Source organism: Plodia interpunctella, chromosome 16, assembly GCF_027563975.2.
Source record: "Plodia interpunctella isolate USDA-ARS_2022_Savannah chromosome 16, ilPloInte3.2, whole genome shotgun sequence".
NCBI classification, from domain to species: Eukaryota; Metazoa; Arthropoda; class Insecta; order Lepidoptera; family Pyralidae; genus Plodia; species Plodia interpunctella.
Genome location: NC_071309.1, coordinates 188079 through 208945, shown reverse-complemented (window position 1 = coordinate 208945; position 20867 = coordinate 188079). Strand labels below are relative to the sequence as shown.

General features: G+C 33.6%; 1 protein-coding gene across 1 annotated transcript in view; it reads right to left on the bottom strand.

Moving 5' to 3' along the window:
• The window catches only part of LOC128676459 (zinc finger protein 177-like), a 55671-nt gene extending 47913 nt beyond the window's left edge, over positions 1-7758 (bottom strand). Inside the window, exon 1 of the mRNA XM_053756583.1 lies at positions 7314-7758. Coding sequence (XP_053612558.1) covers positions 7314-7502 — 189 coding nt within the window. The 5' untranslated portion in view covers positions 7503-7758. The remainder of the gene's footprint in view (positions 1-7313) is intronic.
• Positions 7759-20867: the final 13109 nt, after the last annotated feature.

Below are 20867 nucleotides of genomic sequence, written 5' to 3'. Positions count from 1 at the left end.
ATGGAGATACTAACTTTATAAATTATAGTTAAATCAAAATACGTATTTGAACATGAATGAACGTTTCAAGATTGAGCGCGTCTCGATGTCGGCCCTCGATATGCTTCCTCCAGCCGCCGACAATAGCAATCCAAGTTCACTGGCCAAACAATCGCGGAAAAACTAATGTGACGCAACAGCAGGTGAAACACCTAATTATCTCATATTCAATGAACTTTCGCTTTTGTCTTCGAACAATGAAACTCTTTCTAGTGTGGTAACATATACGTTTTTACGTCGCCAAAGGTTGGGAACAATTTGAACGGGCGCTCGTTGAGGTAACTTCCTTGGTCTTCAATTTGGAGAAGTTTGTTTTTGGAAGTGTAACCATCATAAACTAATCCAACTTTATATAAAATGTACAAATTTGAAATAAGAACTTATCAATATTTTTAATTTATTTGACGAAGATGACTTTTGCACACATCATGAACACGGCTGGGAATCATATGTATCTCTTTTCTATTCCGGCAGTAAATGTATTCAGTTGCGTCATTAAAAAAAAACATACATTAATTCTGTGATACATTTCTGGAATGACACAAGTAAATGGCTACTGGAGTCTAGTAATACGACAATATTCTTGTAGTTTAAGATGCAGTTTCAAAAAATATTTTATAATCTTGTACTTGATTTTTCATTTGAATACTATGTAAATTAATTTTATCATAGAAAAGATCAACGAACATGTTAATGTATTAACAGTATTACAATCTAATATGATTAGGAATTTTTAGGTTTAATATATGTTCCAGAACAAGCAATAATGTAGTTAGGTTTCATATCCGTCAAAACAAACACAATTTAAAAAGATAAATTAATTGTTTAGACATACCCTCGATACTCTTCATTTATCCCCGCATCGAGGCGTGAACGCGGAGGTCAAAGAAATACTATTACTAATATAAACATCTTTCAAACTCGACTTCTCATTATAAATTCATATTATTTATAATTAAAAGCCTTCATAAGCGCACTGCGGTAATTACCAAGCTTTTTTAATTGATGAATCACGATCATTTGTTTTGGGTCCAATATGTTGCTTTTTTCTTTTTTAGGAAGTTTCCACTTGGCTCGTACTTAAAATGAGATATATATGAAATAGCTGAGACAGAATTCCTTTATGAAGCAGGCTGGGGATCAGGGCCCAATGGGAATGGAAATTTTGGATACACGAAGTTATCTCACTTACTATTCTAATAAATTGGACATTGTCTATTATATCAATGGCTTTAAATATACATAGCGTCAGAAGTGACAACATTAAATAAAATTTGACAAAGAGAAATTACCCTTATAAAGCCTACTTTTTCATGTCAAATTTTAAATGTAATAGAGAAAATTATAATAATAGAGTTTCTCACAAATGAAGCGATCGTCCCGAAATATTAATAGCATTTTGGAACGACTGCCGAAATAAAATACTTACTCATTTATACAGATCTCGTTTAAACAGTGTTGGTCCATTAGATGCCAGAGTGACTTACTAATATTCAATGATCCCAACCAAAGCTTTATCGTAAACCTCGTACGACCGACCATGCCAATATCTGAATACAGTAAAACAAGATCACTTATAGACAAGTGAAAGTCGTAATCAAAGAGGCTTCATTTCGAAAACGCACAATACAGAATGTGTTATTAGATCTCTATATTGGAGTTGGGGTACTGATTCGAACGTTATAAATGGTGGTTGTCAAAATATTCGGAACAATGATAATTAGGCTCTTGTGTTGAATGAGAGAGGAGTGGGTAATGAAAGGCGGCGTGCGCGCAGAACGCTACTAGCTAGTGTGGCGCACGTGAGGGAATGCAGCGGGAGTAACAGCAATATCCATTTATGGAGCATGTCATGAGTACGGAGATTTATTCGGAATCTTTAAAATATTATAGTTATAATTTTAGTTTATATTCCTTTAATTTTCATTTTGTGTTTTCTTTTGCGTTTGATATTTCTTATTTTCTTGTTTATAGTTTCTCTTCTCTATTCTCTTACTCATATACAATCCACTAATTACATTTTCACCCTTTGTAAATTTATTTACACATCTCTTCATTGTCGAATTCCTCATGGCTGAGGGCCGTGGTTATTACGTGGAATGAAACATACACAACAACTTTCTTGGCATCATTAATGGAGTGGTTTGCCATTGCCTTCTCCAATTCACACACAAGTTAATAAGAATCAACCAGTGTGCAGGTTTCCTCACCATGTTTTCCTTCACCGGAAGCAAGTGGTGGACGATGAAAAAAAAACTATACATGAGTCAGATTGGTATACAAACTCATGTGGCACGAGTAAGATTTGAACCTGGGACCTTTCGATCCACAGGCGGGCGTCTTAACCATTACACCACCACCGCTTCACGTTGGCTCTATTCCCTAATAATAACATGTATAATCGACATATTGTAATATCTTTTAACTTCGACTAACTTATAAATAAACTATTATTAACATCGTATTATCAATAAAAAAATATATTACATAAACTTTGAAGTAAATAATTACCTAATGGGAATGTTTCAACAGCTCCAGGTCTACTAATCCATAGATTTAGTTAGTATATAACTTACTCAAATATTATTTATTTATTTATATAATAAGATGGCACTTTAGTTAACTGAGTTGAATAAATTAAACATATACAGCTGTTTAAGATATTGTATTACTAATTATCTTATCTGACGCGTCGGGAAGCCCTCGTCCACTACTTGTAAGCGACAGGAAGGAAGATATAACACAAGCTTTAGATATTCTAGTTACATTGAGCAACTATTTTGGCAAATACAGTTACATTTTAATTACACTATTGAACTACTTTCTTCAAAGGACATGAATCGCTTCCTCTTCCTTTATGATGCCCATTCAATAGTTTCTACTAATTGTTGCGGACAATACTGTAAAAAATAGGTTAAGAATTACAATCTCTTTACTGCGGATAAAATATTGATCGAATTAAATAAGATTGGAATCGATATGGTTCGTCAATCGATTGGGGCAAGGCTTGGTTCACTTCCGCTTTTTATGGAAAGTTGGCTCAGTGTTCATTGATACATTAAAGTGATTAAATTGACGTAACGAAGTGTACCAAAATCTACAATCAGAAATATAATCTTCTTAAGGGCGCAAAGTTACCGAAATATTTGTTCCTAGATAAATTAAATGTAAACAATTTAGCAAGAGTAAACACAGAATTGATGTTACTCATATGTATAATTTTGAAAATTTTATTGGAATAAATATTAGAAGTTATATTACCACATACGAAAATATCTGTGAAACATTTAAAAAAAAAACACAATAAATGAAGGAATTCGTTGTGATCGTGTACATTCGCTTTTTACATCGTACGTGAGTGCTTGAGCTTCCAGCCCTTTGCGATATATGCCCCTTGACACTTAGGTTCTGAATAAGTTTTTTTATTAGAAAACTGATTATGTAAACAATGTTTTTCTCTTGAGAGTTTTTGTAATGTAATGTAATGTAATGTAACCCACATTGGTCATTTTGATGAAAATATCTAATGGGTTGTTTAAAAACAATATCAAATACTTAACAGTTAATTACAATCATATTTAATGTTTTCTCTTCAAGTAATGAGACCAGTTTTAAAGTTAATTGCTTAGTTTGTGATTTATTTGAAAAAACAAACTTATGTTTTCCTGCTTTATGTTGATTTTTATACCAGTACTGCATATATCAATAAAGTGATTTAATTATGTAGGCACTAAACTATTTTCAGACAGTATGTTACATTTAACCGATTATCGTTATGAAAAATAGAATTTATTATTTCCACTAGAATTCAACAATGATTTAAACAGCACGAGGTGAAAATTTATATTATTATTATTTTTACATGAATGCCATTCCTGGGTCGAAACCTGCAGCAAAATGTGGAATATGGCGCTTGCGCATTGCGATCTCGCTTTTTTATGCTAACTACTATATCGCCTGCACTTGCTTCAAACCAGTACAGCCAACTGTATGCCAAGACACCCTCCACGGAGCTCTATGCTGTAGCACTAAAGACTATCTTGCAATTGATTCGTTTGACGTGTAGTTCGCTGTACATGGTGAAAGTTTACGCATAACACCTGAACTGTCGCTTCCGGTTTGCCTTAGGTGTTTTTTAAATATATTTTTTTAATATGGTATAGTTTACGAATTTACACGCGGAAGTACCGGTCATTACTGTCAAGTGTTTATGGTTTGTGAGTGGCGATTAGCTGGGGTTTTGATTGGTATGTAGTCTCGTTATCTCTGGGACGTGATGGTAATGGGAAATCAGTTATTTATTTAATATAATATCGCGAAAAAGGTTTTACAACAAATTACCATATGTTGAATAAATTAAACATCCACTAATAATAATAATCGCGAAAGTCTGTCTCTGTCATGGCTAAACCGCAGGGCTGCATTTGATTATAAAATTTTGAATAGATATAGTTAATGATCAAGGGAACCACGGACAACAGCTTGTTATTATAATATTACAACAATAAAATCTAGTCTACATTATGTCAGTCTTCGGATTGGCTTCGCTCCCCTAGAAATTTCAAGACTTTTTATAAACTTTTACATAAACGTGTTTATTGTATCATACATAAAAAAATTTTTTTAGTGTCGTAATTCCAGAGATTAGCGCGAACAAACAAATTCAAAATATTATAAGTATTTACAGCGTTACGTTACGGTGTCATTATATAATTCGTAACAATAGTAGGTAGGTACGTATTTATTTTCCAAAGTAACAACACTATGCAATTATGTGGTTTGGTTTTTTTATGTTTGTTGGTAAAAAGCGCTGACTGATGGACGTGAGGTTCGATTCTGTTCTGACTGGTCTGCGGTGAGGTAATGCTTTTCTTTTGTGAGTACTTAAAAAAAAACTCTATTTAACATTTGGTACTTTGTTTCAATTATGCAAAATTCAATTTTAAAATACATAATATATAGATGTCAAAAATTTACATAAACCGCCTGATGAATTTGTCAGTCTGTCTCGTGCGAGATTGTGAACCGTTAAAATGAGATTAATAATTTAACGCAATGTTTTTCGTTTCTTTGTTATTATTTCAATGAAACTGTAAAATTACTATTGGTTTATCATATACACGCACAATGTCTTCTATGAATGAAAGATTTCACATGGTATTCATATTTGTATATAAAAACTCCAGACGACTGCAGACGAAGTCTCGGACAATACCTACCAATAATTAACAAAACAACTACCTGTTGGGAAAACAGTATTTTCCCGAGTCCATTTGGTTTCCCAGGTACATAATTGGTAATCACCCACCGGTGGGCACGTGCGCAGAATCGAATGCAAACAGTATTTTGTGGTTGAACCCACTCTCCAGCGGTTAAGCCGTTACAGTTATAATAGAACCGACGGATTGCTACCGGTCAATCAGTTATGGGTTAAATTAACTATTTTCTGAGCCTACTCGTACGTTTCATCGGGGCGTCGCTATAGATGAATATTTTTACTTTTCTTGTTGACCATTAAGTTTTCACATGTGATTACCATGACTAATATTTTAACCCACAGATTGCTAACCCTGGGTGGATTCGCGTATGCGCCATTCTTCTTCATCTGATGAAGATGATGAAGACCTGAGTTTGTCACGTCAACATTATGAGTTGTGTGTGGCGCATGCGTGAATCCACTCTGCCTTTCCTTATCTCATTGTCTGGTTACATATCTCGCAAACATGCAAAGAATAGAGCCTAGTTGTTTTCACGTAGAAAATGGTAGAAAATTCCATAGAATTTTATATACTTCCCTTGTATAGTAAAGTGTAGCTAAATCGATTAAACAATAATAGTTACTGAAATACTTACTAACGTTTTATAATTAATTCTAGTATTATACTAGTTGTTGTTGTTGTAATTTTCCACGGGAACATTTATTATTCCGGGGAGAAAGGTACACATACTTCAATCTACACGTATGAAAATTTCAAGAAGATTGGTTGAGTAGATAGACCATGAAGAGTAACAAACTTACTTTTGCATTTAATTTTAATATTAGTGAGGATATTTCACGTTCAAAATTTTTTTAGAACATGATAATGATTAAATGGCTGCTAGTTTACAACTGGTTTTATTTTATTCAATATTTCTAGTGTCATTTTTAAGTATTTCATCGATTTCATTTCATACAGTATGAATAAAGATATGAATTACATATCTTTCTGGGCTATAAAAAATTATAATTACATAAACATTCTATGTAAAAACACAAATAAGTTTTATGGTAGTTTCTTGTCCGGATTATGATAACTAGATTAACAACGCGCATCACTAGGGAAATAAAATTAACATCTAATTAATTGATCAATAATAACAGAGATTCATTGATTGTTCACGAAAGGAAATTTTATATTTCATCGAATTATATTTATGTTTCAATTATGTAGACTATGAAATTATTATTTATTCACATAACCGAAGTGTGATCAACATTACAAAACTATATTAATTTAATCTATATCTCACTCTTTTAAATAAAGAAGTGAATATTGAATTGTGTTTATAGATTAAATTAATATATCTTTTAAATATTGATCATATTTCGGTCATCGTCACTTCATTAAACATAAACATAATTCAAGGAAATTGAACAAATTTAATTTAAATTAAAATTATTTGCCATTTTAATTATTTTTATTTGTCACTTAAATTTTTTAAACAAATTTTAAAAAAATAAGTGACAACTAAAAATAAGACGGAATGATAATTCTAAATTAAAATTCTTAATTGTCCTTCAAATTATACTTAATTTTTTGTAATTAAAGACACCTTCATTTTATAAGTTGCTTCAAATGTCAATAACAAGGATACCAAAAAAATATTACGACTACCAGTTTTTAAGTAATTTGAAGAATATTATTATGTACAAATATAATTTAAATGACAAATATCCATGAACATTTTCAATACCAATGTCACTAATTTTGAATAAAAGTGCTAATTAGATTTGAATGTTTTTAATTTTTTCTTTACATCTTTGTCATATTTAGAGCCTAAAAGATTACGAACCTATATCATAATTATTTGTTATTCATTTTTCCCAATATAATAAAGGCTTTTTGAAATTCGTGTAATCAGAATAGATTAAATTAATATAGGAAAGTATATAATATTCCTAAAAATACAAAAATTATACTTCAAATCATACTTACGACTTTTTTGTTTTCATGATTTCAGTGATTCATAATTGTTTACGTATTGTTTATAGTAAACAAATAAAATAGACTTACGTCATGGTCGGGCACGTGGGAGTACACATGCAGCTTGTCGATCCTGATGGTGCCCTGGAAGGGGTACATCAAGGCCCCTCGTGGCAGCTCGCCGGAGGTCCACACGCTGACCGAGGCCTCCCGCCCCCTGGCGCCACCCGGCCTTAAGGCCAGACTCAAGTCCTGAGGTATCAACACTAAAGTCTCCATTTTCCAAATCACAGTTCTTTACACTAAAATTTTAACGTCGTCCATCACATTTAATAAGCATATTACAATTAAAAATTAAAAAATGTCGTATCGATTATCTCCGCGATGTCACCGACTGATCGATGGTTCAGAAAAATGTCCGTTCAGATTTATCACGGGACGTGAAGTTCGTTCACCGGTACGCCACGGCCGGCCTGCGAAGGATGCGTATGCTCACTTCTCACAGCGAGCACTGAAGGAAGCTCTAACATTGACCTTAGCGGCCGTGATCGCGTTTTACAGTTCATTTTTTGTTCGATAAAAAGGAGAGGAGTAAAGCCCTACAATTCATTGCACCGTTCTGCCTATCAAATCCGACCTCTATTCCCTTGAGATAGAGAAGATAGAGGTGGTAAATATATGGTGGTAAGGTGTAGTAAGGTGCCCCCCTCCTAAGGCGGCACCTGTCCGGCGCGCGCCGCCCGTCAGAGCGCCTTGGAGCGCGGCGCTGCGCGGGCGCACCTGACCTTTTTTTAATAGACATTTTTTCATATGCCACATGACAGGTGACCAATTCCGATAGATGCGTTTAATTCTAATGTTTGATATATTTTTAGGGACAGTATAAAAATGTCAGTTAAGTCTAGTAACTTTTATAAGAAATTTAAATTATATCTAGTACTAAATAATAACTACGGAATAATTAAAGTAGATTTTTAAATATGAGTTTTATGTATTCTTAAAAAAAGTGTTGTAAGGATGATGAATGAATGGCAAAAAGTAGTAATATTATTGAACAAAGTAATGCCAAACTCACAAGATGGATGTTAGAAACATTACTACGACAATGTTAAATCAATTTATATTTATAGAATTGCATTTTTTTATGTAATCACAATTTGTTTTTGTTTCTATCAACAAAATGCATTCGCTATTACAAGTACATTCAGAAAAGTAAGAGATTAAAAAGTAACACTGTATTGTATAAACACAATTGCATTAATGATTAAAAGTGCATATACAACGTCGTATTTTTTCAAAATTTTACAAAAAGTGATTTTATGGGTATGCCTAGTAGACAAAAACATTTTTTTTAAATATAAAAATTCAATAAACTTTCGGTCTGGATGGTGGAATGATAGAATCTATGAATGATAATTATATTTATTAATTGATGCTCATTACTCACTGATATTTGTTTTTATAGGTATTTTTTTTTACATAAATACTTTAAGTTGAATTGTCAACTGATTATTATTTGAGCATCACTCCAAAACTGAACACTCAAACCTACTTTATTTTCACATCAAAATTAGACTGCAAAATTTTGTACACAGGTAATTTTGAATTAAAAATACCGCATGATGGCCTCTATGTTTATACAAATAAAGGCTATAACAAAACGCAATGCAGTTGATGTCGACGACCTGAGTGCACCTGCCGCCGCCGCCCCACACGGGCTTGTGCAATGTATGTAGTTTGCATGAGTCAGGTAAAGATCTTCTACCTATACGGCCGAATACGTGACACTTACATGGTACCTACCTATATAAATAATAACATATTTTTTTTGTTTATTGTCACTTATACAAGATATATCGGTGTATACCTGAAGTTATGTATTACAAAGATTTTTACCACTTAACCTTTGTAATTTATCCTTACGTATTATAAAACAAAATCTGTTCGCGATAAATTCAAAAGCTGGTGCAGGGACTTGCGGTTTTCAGCAACTGATTTGTCAGGAAGTTTTAGGTATATAATTATGCTTTTACGCGAGCAAATCCCGGACGTCCCGCTAGTTATAGATATGGGAAAAAACATTTTATTTTATTAGGGGGCGGGGGATTGATATAGCGTAACAGGGGCAAGAATAGCTGGTGTCACACCAGCAAAGTGGACCAGCAACTTAGAGGGGAATAAGCGCGTGATGACTTGATTTATTCTATTTAAATGAAAAATTCTATTTTTGAAAAGATTATTTGCGATTTTTCAATGTGAAAATAATCCAGCGTTTGATAGTATCGTAGTATCTAATTTTGATTACATTTCAAGTTTATATTAAAAGTCGCTATTCGTGTTTAGCGTAGTTTATAAGTAATATCCGTTTCGGTTACCTTTAAAATCTAGATTAAATATAAATAGTTAAATAATGTATTTCATCGCCTACTAGTAGTAGTTTCATGTTTTTGATTTTATCAAATTATTTATATATACTGTCTTAATAAGTCTTAATTAAGTTTATTTTGTTACTTAAAAAGTTTTACCTTTTTTCCTTAGTATAGTTTAATACCAAGATTAATTAATCTTGGTATTAAACTATGGTAATAAAATGCTAGTAGTATTATAATTTCTGAATTATAAATAAAATCTTAAAAGAAGAGAAGAATAAAATTTTTAATATTATACACATAACCTAATAGAGTCCATTCATTTAACACGAATATAATTTTAAATTTATTTAAAGTTAAAAAAAAACATTCGTAATTCGACCGGCAAAAACGCAGGGCGGGGTCTGATTTTGGGCGTGGCCTCGCGCGGCCTCCCACCGTGCCTTACCGGCAGACGGCTATTGTTCGGAGGGCTTTTTATTGCGTTTATATTTGGTACTACAAAAAATACGCAGCGTACTGGCCGGCAAGGAGATGTGTGTTTAAAAATCTGTAAATAATGGTTGTGTTTTGTTTTTTTAATATCATTGTCTTTGGTAAAATCTTGAAAATGAAGTTATTTTTTTAAATAAATTAGGCGTTAAAGATAATTGGATAACCAGATTTTAGCTTCTTTATTTCTATGTATGTATCACTAAGAAAACGCACACATTTTTTTAATATAACATTTTATTGCAATATTTTTGTGTGATATGTTTTATTGGGATATGGTTCGTTATTTAACATTTATATTTTAAATTAAGTTTTATTAAAAATATATTTATTTAAAGTTATTTCAAAAGCTTGAGCCTACTAATCTTGTGTTTGGTTACCGCACGATGATCCCATATCGAACAGACAGACGTAAGCGGCTTACGATCCCTTTGACGTCATTCAATTATGATCATATTATTTAAAATAACATTTATAGGTATTTTTATAATTTATAGATTTACTAATAACAGTGTAATTAAAATTTTTAAAAGTGGAAACACTTTAAATAATTAAAAAATGGTCTTTATGTACTATTGAATTAATTATACCGTTCCAATGAAAAACAGTCCGAAGGAAATAGTGCCATGAGTTTATAAATATGTTTATTTGTATAGCATTAAGTATGCATGGTTCATGAGACAGATTTTCAGTGATTATCAAATATCGTGTTGTCAATGTTTGGAATAAGAGACTTTATGAATGACTCTCATTAGTGACGGTTGTAACGTCACCTAATGAGAGTCATTCATAATCATACATACAAAAGTAATTAAGTATCGAATTCGCAGTCTAAAAATTCTCTCATAACTATGTATAAGAAATAAGAAGCAGCCTCAACGATAGCTCAAGAATAAATGATTTTGCACCCTTTAAAGAACTCCATATCTAAAGTGATGAAGCTGCTTCTTCACCTGAAATTATTTTACGACGAGGATTAGTGTCTTTGCTCATTAATCCCATGTAGGAGTACAACTCGCTCAAACAAATAATTGATTACAATCAAGCCAATAATATTTATTCCATTAAGACTGATAAAACACTCATTAACGTCAAAAAAATACTTATAACTAATTATATTACAAAGAGTAGCTGAAGAAGAAGCGGTGCAACAAACTGCACCGCAGCCTTTTCTTCTTGTCAATATAAAAGGTGGCTCCTGATCCTATAATGAAAGAAAGAAAAGCTGCATTAGGTATAAGTATTGTTGGCGTAATGTAGGTAAGTACATGTATCTCTAACCTAGCTTTACTCTGTAGATATATTCCTAAGTAAGTAGGTATTACATAGGTATAAACTTGTAGGACTGCCTCTCATTTGAGCATTTTCGTTTTTACTCTTGTAGTGTGTAATAAAATGCCTCCATGTAAGCAAATATTTGTAATTAAAATACTGGTTATAAAAAAAGGAATGCATCGAATGCCATAGTGATCAATAACCAAGTGTCACACTGCGGTAACCATACTATAATCCAACGAACAAGATCTATCTTTCAGGGTTCCTTGAATGATAGATTGTGATAATTCATAATTTTTTTACCTAACTTCTTCTTCTTTTTAGAGTGTGTATTGCTAACGATATAGTTATATTTTATTCAACTCTCCTGAAGGCATCTGGCAGGACCTTTACGACTACCTACCACCAACTACGCCTTACTGTAACCACAACAAAATAAGTGCCACATACTGAACGACGTCGCGCAACGCTACATAATATGAGAAAAATTAATTTACCGAACCCGATTATCAGATAAAACATTAAACAAGCTAACTATAGCTTGTTTAATATTTTATCTGATAATATAATCCTTATTTTTACTACTAATATATTTAGTGGTAACAGAACTAGAAACAGTAACCTATAATTTGTAAAAATATTGGCAACAAAATCTAATTTGGCTAACATAAGAAAAACCTTCATTCTCAACCATTTATTATCATCACTAATAAATATATTATTAATTACATTTTATTGAAGTAAACATGTGAATTAGTCGACGATTCTTTGTAGTCTCTTAGAATCTCTATTTATTTATAATAAATATTACTTTACACTAACTTATACTATAATATACTACTCCAATAGAAATTGTTTGTACGTAATATGCATTTTTATTTACTAAAGCCAGGTTTGCGTTGTCATCTGCAGATGCGGAACCATCTACGCACGGACACCACCCACGCATGGCCGGATTTATTTTTAATCACACATCACGTCTCGAGGGAGATATGTCACTCGAGACAAAACAAAATAAACATTAGACAGGGTGTCATCCGAGTGTAAGATAACGGCCAATTGGGCACCAGCGGCGTCTCCTTTGAGAACAAGCTGGTTATTCGGTCATTTATTTTCCATATTAATGATTATTATAAGTATTCTTGTATTTGGCGAATGAACATTACTATTGAAAATAATATTTTTTTTAAAGAGTTAACAAATAAAGTATTTGATGTAGCATGTGACGTAATACAATCAAATGTACAAATGCGTAATCATAGGCGTACTTTCTAAATAATTTCAAATTATATAAAGCCTTGAATAACTATAGGTAACTAAAAGATTAATTACTAGATGAAATAGCAGTAAATTATAAATAAATAAAAAATATTTGTGAAAGTATATATATATATTATACTTAGACTTTGTATATTTTAATTTATTGTTTTTTCTGAATTTTAAAGGCGTGCTAATGAGAACGAAAGAAATCTAAACAGCACTTACTAAACGAATAATAACTCAACCATAAGAATTTAAACATTTTGAAGAAAAAACAAAAATAATTTGAACGGTGGTAGTGAAAATTTGACCATAATTAAATATCATTTCAGTACACTACCAACTGTTGTATCATAACCATTAATAATTACAACTTCGGTGTAAAGACGTATACACACTCGATAATAAGTTTATTTGCCACTGAGATCAAAATACGCAAGGTATACCTAACCATCAATGTTATCTAGATATTCTACATACATATGTTTACTTCCTTTTCTGGTATTTTATAAGCTTTCTTGCACACATTATACACTAAAAAATCTCGTCTCGTCGTACTCTAGATGATTTTGCTGTAATGACGTTGCAAGCTGCCACAAAGCTTCTAAATCTCAAGAAAGCTATTATTGTTTAGATGTGGCTTGCTTATTGTAGTGAAAATGATTTAAATGTCTCAGCTGGTAGGACACTAGTCAATTTACGGATGGATATGACAAATTATGATGCAAAACCCTTTCCGCGCGGACCCAATGCGGATTGGCTAGTGTTAGTGCTAATGATAACAGATACAGTAGAGACTGACTGAACTTAGAAGAGCTTAAGATGCATTTTGGTCACCCGCGCCGTGACATATCCCAGGCCGAGCTCGCAAACCGTTTCGCAAGTTTCGCAAAAAGATAGTGAAAAATCGGAGTCTCCTTTTTTTTCTAGTCAAAATAGCAATTCATTTATCTACGAAGTAGGAGGAGGGACAGTTTGGCAAAACAACAGATGAGCCATGGATTGCACCACTCCACAGTCACATAAAGTTTTAGACAGAAAATCTCAGTAAAGATTCCAGTATTAGTGTGCCGCTCCCTTAACAGTATCGTTGCGTGCCGTGTCTCGCAGCCGGAGGGCCGGAAGACGACTGAATTAAATGGGAGGCATGCAAATGTCCGCGTAATGGGAGAAGCTCGCATGCGCCGCGCAGCGCCTGAAGCTACTGCACGTTACGGTCAAACGACGTACATTACTTGCTTATAGCGACAGGTATGGCTTCCCGCAACATAACACTAAGCAGTGTATGTGAAATCGGCCGCAATGTTGGTCCAATGCGAGCGGGCCTCACACTCATTATAATTTTTTGGTCTGCATAAGAGACCGGTAGCTCGTGTTTTGAGTGGTAGCCACGGGCTAGGTGAGGATGGAATGTTTTTGTGAAGTTTCCTTTTGTCTGGCTGCATGAATGAGCGATTCTGTTTTTCGACGTCGTGTCTTATGTGAGAAAGAGCTAGCATACAAAGCAAAGAGGTCTTAAATTTTTATGCTGTTTCTATCTTGACTTGAGCGACATATGTGATGGCATGAGTAAATCACAAAGTTATTTTTAACTTACGTAAATCTTTTCAATTTTGGTTTCAATATTTTCAACTTGGTATAGGTTATTTAAATTAGATGTAGTGGACAGGTATCAGGCATCAGACTGTTGATCATCAGACTGACTATCACCTGCGCTCATCTCATTAACAACTTGAAAAGAGTTTGAAGAACTTCAAAACCTAGTGCCCAGTACTGTTTCTCATCCGCTTCACACGGCATCTTTAGTTGTCGAAGCATGGACCCGCATATTATACCTGACGATATCAAGCCAGCATATCTTAACTAACATTTAAAAACCCTATCACTATACAGGCCATACATAGACTGGTACATAATAACAGTCCAATTAATATCGCACACGAGCTAGCAGTGGGCTGTCCAGACTACGACGGGAGATTTAACATTTAAATTCGCTCCCGCGGCTACTCCGCTCTAATTGTTGCTGAGAATTATAAATTCATTACAGCGGTGCCCTCTGGCGGGGCATTCTTCATGTTCCCTTTTTGGGTTCCGTTTATACGTGATTATGCTGTTTGGCGAGTCGGGAGGTTTATGGTCTGTATAATGCTACTGCTGCGTCATATGTGGAAAATTATACTAATAAAATATACTACCAGCTCACAATACAAATAGTATTAAATTCGAGGATTAACAATTACATCATCAATTAATCATCATCAATTAATTTAAAAACAAGAAGAGCATTCCTAGATGAAATAAAAGAGAAGGCAGAGCTCGTGTCGTATAGGGAGGTGAAATCGGTGGCTGAGGACAGAATTAGATGGAAAATGCTCCACCGACAAGAACAAAGTTCTTAAATTAATTGACGAATACAAGTCATCCAGAAATCAGGAAAAAGATACATTACATACAGATAATATAATGAACGTGTTACATGAAGCCGTCTAGAGTATGACGAGAAATATAGACTTGAAGATTGCGCCAAATTGCGGTTTACTTCTCCGACTCTCCGGGAATTGGTGAGGAAAGGAGTAATGATGAGTTCTTTTTGAGACACACTTTACATTTTAAAGAATACAACAAATATTTTCTGAAACTATGGTTAACAGTCAGTTGTAGGAAATCAATAAAAGCGAATGTGTATCAGGTAGGTAGCGGAGGGCTGATGATGACATACAAACTTTACATTACAAGCCGATACATTTTTTTCACTACAATAAAAACATGCAAATACATTCAAATTGTATGTAATTTTAACCGATGTTGCTTCTTGTATGATAGATCACTTACTAGTGATCTATCAACAATGTAATTCTTATAAACAAATACAATAATAATAAATCCGATAGCATGGTTACCGGTAGTGAAATCAATTCATATAAAATAACTAAAATAATGTATTAAAAAGGCTAGTATTCTGGTTTCCACGTTCGAGGTCCGCAGTACAAGTGTACCTAGAACGTGATTGATGACACAAAATAGACGTGTCACTTAAATTATAATTATTTTATCAATTCATAGGTCATTATTTCCTTAAATTATTCCTTAAATCTTATCTTATCACTTGTGGACAATCAACATTTTAAAATGAGCCTGATATACGTAATATTCAATGACAAGTATACGCCTGTAGCATATATTTGTTATTAAATATTCGCCGATTCCTAAGTTTTAAATGAAGGATATTGATATTTTCAGATTTATTGTTGTTTATAATTTGGCATCAAAGACATCGTAATGGATTCCATTAAGTCATATTAATTTTAGCAGTAAGTACAAAAGACTAATGATGAGCCATATGGTCGGTTGTTAGTGTAACTTGACTTTAGAAATAATATTTACGGGATGATATCATTCAGCCTAGCACGATCTGCTTGAGATTTCCCCTGTAAAAAAAAAATAACCCTCCAAAAATATTTCTAAGCAGACAAAAACTCGTGAATCGTTTTAGGAAACGATTGGCGTGCGTATAAAATTAATTTAGGGTGCAATTTCCTAAAGTGTGCCCTAGAGGGAGGGAATGGCAACCTACATTTAGGCAGTGCCATGATGACTACTGTGTTTCAACTCTGATAGATATTAAGTGCCTTGTACAACGAATTTCGAATTAGTTGTAGAGCACGATGAGATTTTATTTGAAACTAGTTACACGTCATTGGTTTTCTTATTTTTGCTAAGTTGTGATAAAGAAACCCTATAAAATATTATAATTTACCTATCGGTTTACGTCTCTTAACAAAAATAAATACGAGCGATACGATTCGACATCTCAGAAATTCATCCGCAACACACACACTACGTCACTAGATCCGCAAATGTCCCCAAAGTCCTAGTTGATGTAATGGCTTTTAAAAACTTATTAAAATTAACAATTTTCCCGAAATGTCAAAAAATCTATTAAAATAATCATCATGTAAACAGCGAAACAAAGACGAGCTAAGTTCATGCAAATAAGAGCCATTAACGAAATCTAAATGAAAATACACGTATTGATTCGGAGCGCGGAATTCGGCTAACTGTTATTTTTGTTATTGATTCTCAGAACAAAAGGTATCAAAAAAGTAGGTTTCGAGATATGGGAATATATTATTGTGGATTAGTCAGAATCACTACCGTCGTTATCTACCGTGTAATCATACTGAGTATTATTCTATTAATCATAAATACGTAACGCATTCAATGCTAGTACAACTTTGCGTTTAATGGTTCCATACTGTATCTTCGGTAAAAGTCCAATCAAAGCTTCCAAAAACAGTTTCCTAGGAACTGCAATTTTCAGATATAGATAAGTAAATGTATAGAACTGTTCCAAACTTGTAAATAAATAAAAAATGTCATTTAAACTTATTTAGATCAAAAATGATAGATATAGGTAACTAAAATTTATTATAATCGGCGAAACGAATGTATAATGCCGAGTTTATGTAAATACTACCTACGCCCCGGGACTTCGCTCCCGTAATTTCTCTCGTGGAACTTTCGCATTTATAATATTAGTAGAATTAACCAAACCAGCCCAAACCTCGTTACCAACCAAACCAAATTAACTTGTTTAACAAACGTTACGATGAATAATCATTGTCACGTCAAAACTAAACCAACACTGTTCAAATGAGTTTCTTTTGGCATTTCTTCTCGGCAGTCGTCGTTAACAAATAAAGTATTTGATGTAGCATGTGACGTAATACAATCAAATGTACAAATGCGTAATCATAGGCGTACTTTCTAAATAATTTCAAATTATATAAAGCCTTGAATAACTATAGGTAACTAAAAGATTAATTACTAGATGAAATAGCAGTAAATTATAAATAAATAAAAAATATTTGTGAAAGTATATATATATATTATACTTAGACTTTGTATATTTTAATTTATTGTTTTTTCTGAATTTTAAAGGCGTGCTAATGAGAACGAAAGAAATCTAAACAGCACTTACTAAACGAATAATAACTCAACCATAAGAATTTAAACATTTTGAAGAAAAAACAAAAATAATTTGAACGGTGGTAGTGAAAATTTGACCATAATTAAATATCATTTCAGTACACTACCAACTGTTGTATCATAACCATTAATAATTACAACTTCGGTGTAAAGACGTATACACACTCGATAATAAGTTTATTTGCCACTGAGATCAAAATACGCAAGGTATACCTAACCATCAATGTTATCTAGATATTCTACATACATATGTTTACTTCCTTTTCTGGTATTTTATAAGCTTTCTTGCACACATTATACACTAAAAAATCTCGTCTCGTCGTACTCTAGATGATTTTGCTGTAATGACGTTGCAAGCTGCCACAAAGCTTCTAAATCTCAAGAAAGCTATTATTGTTTAGATGTGGCTTGCTTATTGTAGTGAAAATGATTTAAATGTCTCAGCTGGTAGGACACTAGTCAATTTACGGATGGATATGACAAATTATGATGCAAAACCCTTTCCGCGCGGACCCAATGCGGATTGGCTAGTGTTAGTGCTAATGATAACAGATACAGTAGAGACTGACTGAACTTAGAAGAGCTTAAGATGCATTTTGGTCACCCGCGCCGTGACATATCCCAGGCCGAGCTCGCAAACCGTTTCGCAAGTTTCGCAAAAAGATAGTGAAAAATCGGAGTCTCCTTTTTTTTCTAGTCAAAATAGCAATTGATTTATCTACGAAGTAGGAGGAGGGACAGTTTGGCAAAACAACAGATGAGCCATGGATTGCACCACTCCACAGTCACATAAAGTTTTAGACAGAAAATCTCAGTAAAGATTCCAGTATTAGTGTGCCGCTCCCTTAACAGTATCGTTGCGTGCCGTGTCTCGCAGCCGGAGGGCCGGAAGACGACTGAATTAAATGGGAGGCATGCAAATGTCCGCGTAATGGGAGAAGCTCGCATGCGCCGCGCAGCGCCTGAAGCTACTGCACGTTACGGTCAAACGACGTACATTACTTGCTTATAGCGACAGGTATGGCTTCCCGCAACATAACACTAAGCAGTGTATGTGAAATCGGCCGCAATGTTGGTCCAATGCGAGCGGGCCTCACACTCATTATAATTTTTTGGTCTGCATAAGAGACCGGTAGCTCGTGTTTTGAGTGGTAGCCACGGGCTAGGTGAGGATGGAATGTTTTTGTGAAGTTTCCTTTTGTCTGGCTGCATGAATGAGCGATTCTGTTTTTCGACGTCGTGTCTTATGTGAGAAAGAGCTAGCATACAAAGCAAAGAGGTCTTAAATTTTTATGCTGTTTCTATCTTGACTTGAGCGACATATGTGATGGCATGAGTAAATCACAAAGTTATTTTTAACTTACGTAAATCTTTTCAATTTTGGTTTCAATATTTTCAACTTGGTATAGGTTATTTAAATTAGATGTAGTGGACAGGTATCAGGCATCAGACTGTTGATCATCAGACTGACTATCACCTGCGCTCATCTCATTAACAACTTGAAAAGAGTTTGAAGAACTTCAAAACCTAGTGCCCAGTACTGTTTCTCATCCGCTTCACACGGCATCTTTAGTTGTCGAAGCATGGACCCGCATATTATACCTGACGATATCAAGCCAGCATATCTTAACTAACATTTAAAAACCCTATCACTATACAGGCCATACATAGACTGGTACATAATAACAGTCCAATTAATATCGCACACGAGCTAGCAGTGGGCTGTCCAGACTACGACGGGAGATTTAACATTTAAATTCGCTCCCGCGGCTACTCCGCTCTAATTGTTGCTGAGAATTATAAATTCATTACAGCGGTGCCCTCTGGCGGGGCATTCTTCATGTTCCCTTTTTGGGTTCCGTTTATACGTGATTATGCTGTTTGGCGAGTCGGGAGGTTTATGGTCTGTATAATGCTACTGCTGCGTCATATGTGGAAAATTATACTAATAAAATATACTACCAGCTCACAATACAAATAGTATTAAATTCGAGGATTAACAATTACATCATCAATTAATCATCATCAATTAATTTAAAAACAAGAAGAGCATTCCTAGATGAAATAAAAGAGAAGGCAGAGCTCGTGTCGTATAGGGAGGTGAAATCGGTGGCTGAGGACAGAATTAGATGGAAAATGCTCCACCGACAAGAACAAAGTTCTTAAATTAATTGACGAATACAAGTCATCCAGAAATCAGGAAAAAGATACATTACATACAGATAATATAATGAACGTGTTACATGAAGCCGTCTAGAGTATGACGAGAAATATAGACTTGAAGATTGCGCCAAATTGCGGTTTACTTCTCCGACTCTCCGGGAATTGGTGAGGAAAGGAGTAATGATGAGTTCTTTTTGAGACACACTTTACATTTTAAAGAATACAACAAATATTTTCTGAAACTATGGTTAACAGTCAGTTGTAGGAAATCAATAAAAGCGAATGTGTATCAGGTAGGTAGCGGAGGGCTGATGATGACATACAAACTTTACATTACAAGCCGATACATTTTTTTCACTACAATAAAAACATGCAAATACATTCAAATTGTATGTAATTTTAACCGATGTTGCTTCTTGTATGATAGATCACTTACTAGTGATCTATCAACAATGTAATTCTTATAAACAAATACAATAATAATAAATCCGATAGCATGGTTACCGGTAGTGAAATCAATTCATATAAAATAACTAAAATAATGTATTAAAAAGGCTAGTATTCTGGTTTCCACGTTCGAGGTCCGCAGTACAAGTGTACCTAGAACGTGATTGATGACACAAAATAGACGTGTCACTTAAATTATAATTATTTTATCAATTCATAGGTCATTATTTCCTTAAATTATTCCTTAAATCTTATCTTATCACTTGTGGACAATCAACATTTTAAAATGAGCCTGATATACGTAATATTCAATGACAAGTATACGCCTGTAGCATATATTTGTTATTAAATATTCGCCGATTCCTAAGTTTTAAATGAAGGATATTGATATTTTCAGATTTATTGTTGTTTATAATTTGGCATCAAAGACATCGTAATGGATTCCATTAAGTCATATTAATTTTAGCAGTAAGTACAAAAGACTAATGATGAGCCATATGGTCGGTTGTTAGTGTAACTTGACTTTAGAAATAATATTTACGGGATGATATCATTCAGCCTAGCACGATCTGCTTGAGATTTCCCCTGTAAAAAAAAAATAACCCTCCAAAAATATTTCTAAGCAGACAAAAACTCGTGAATCGTTTTA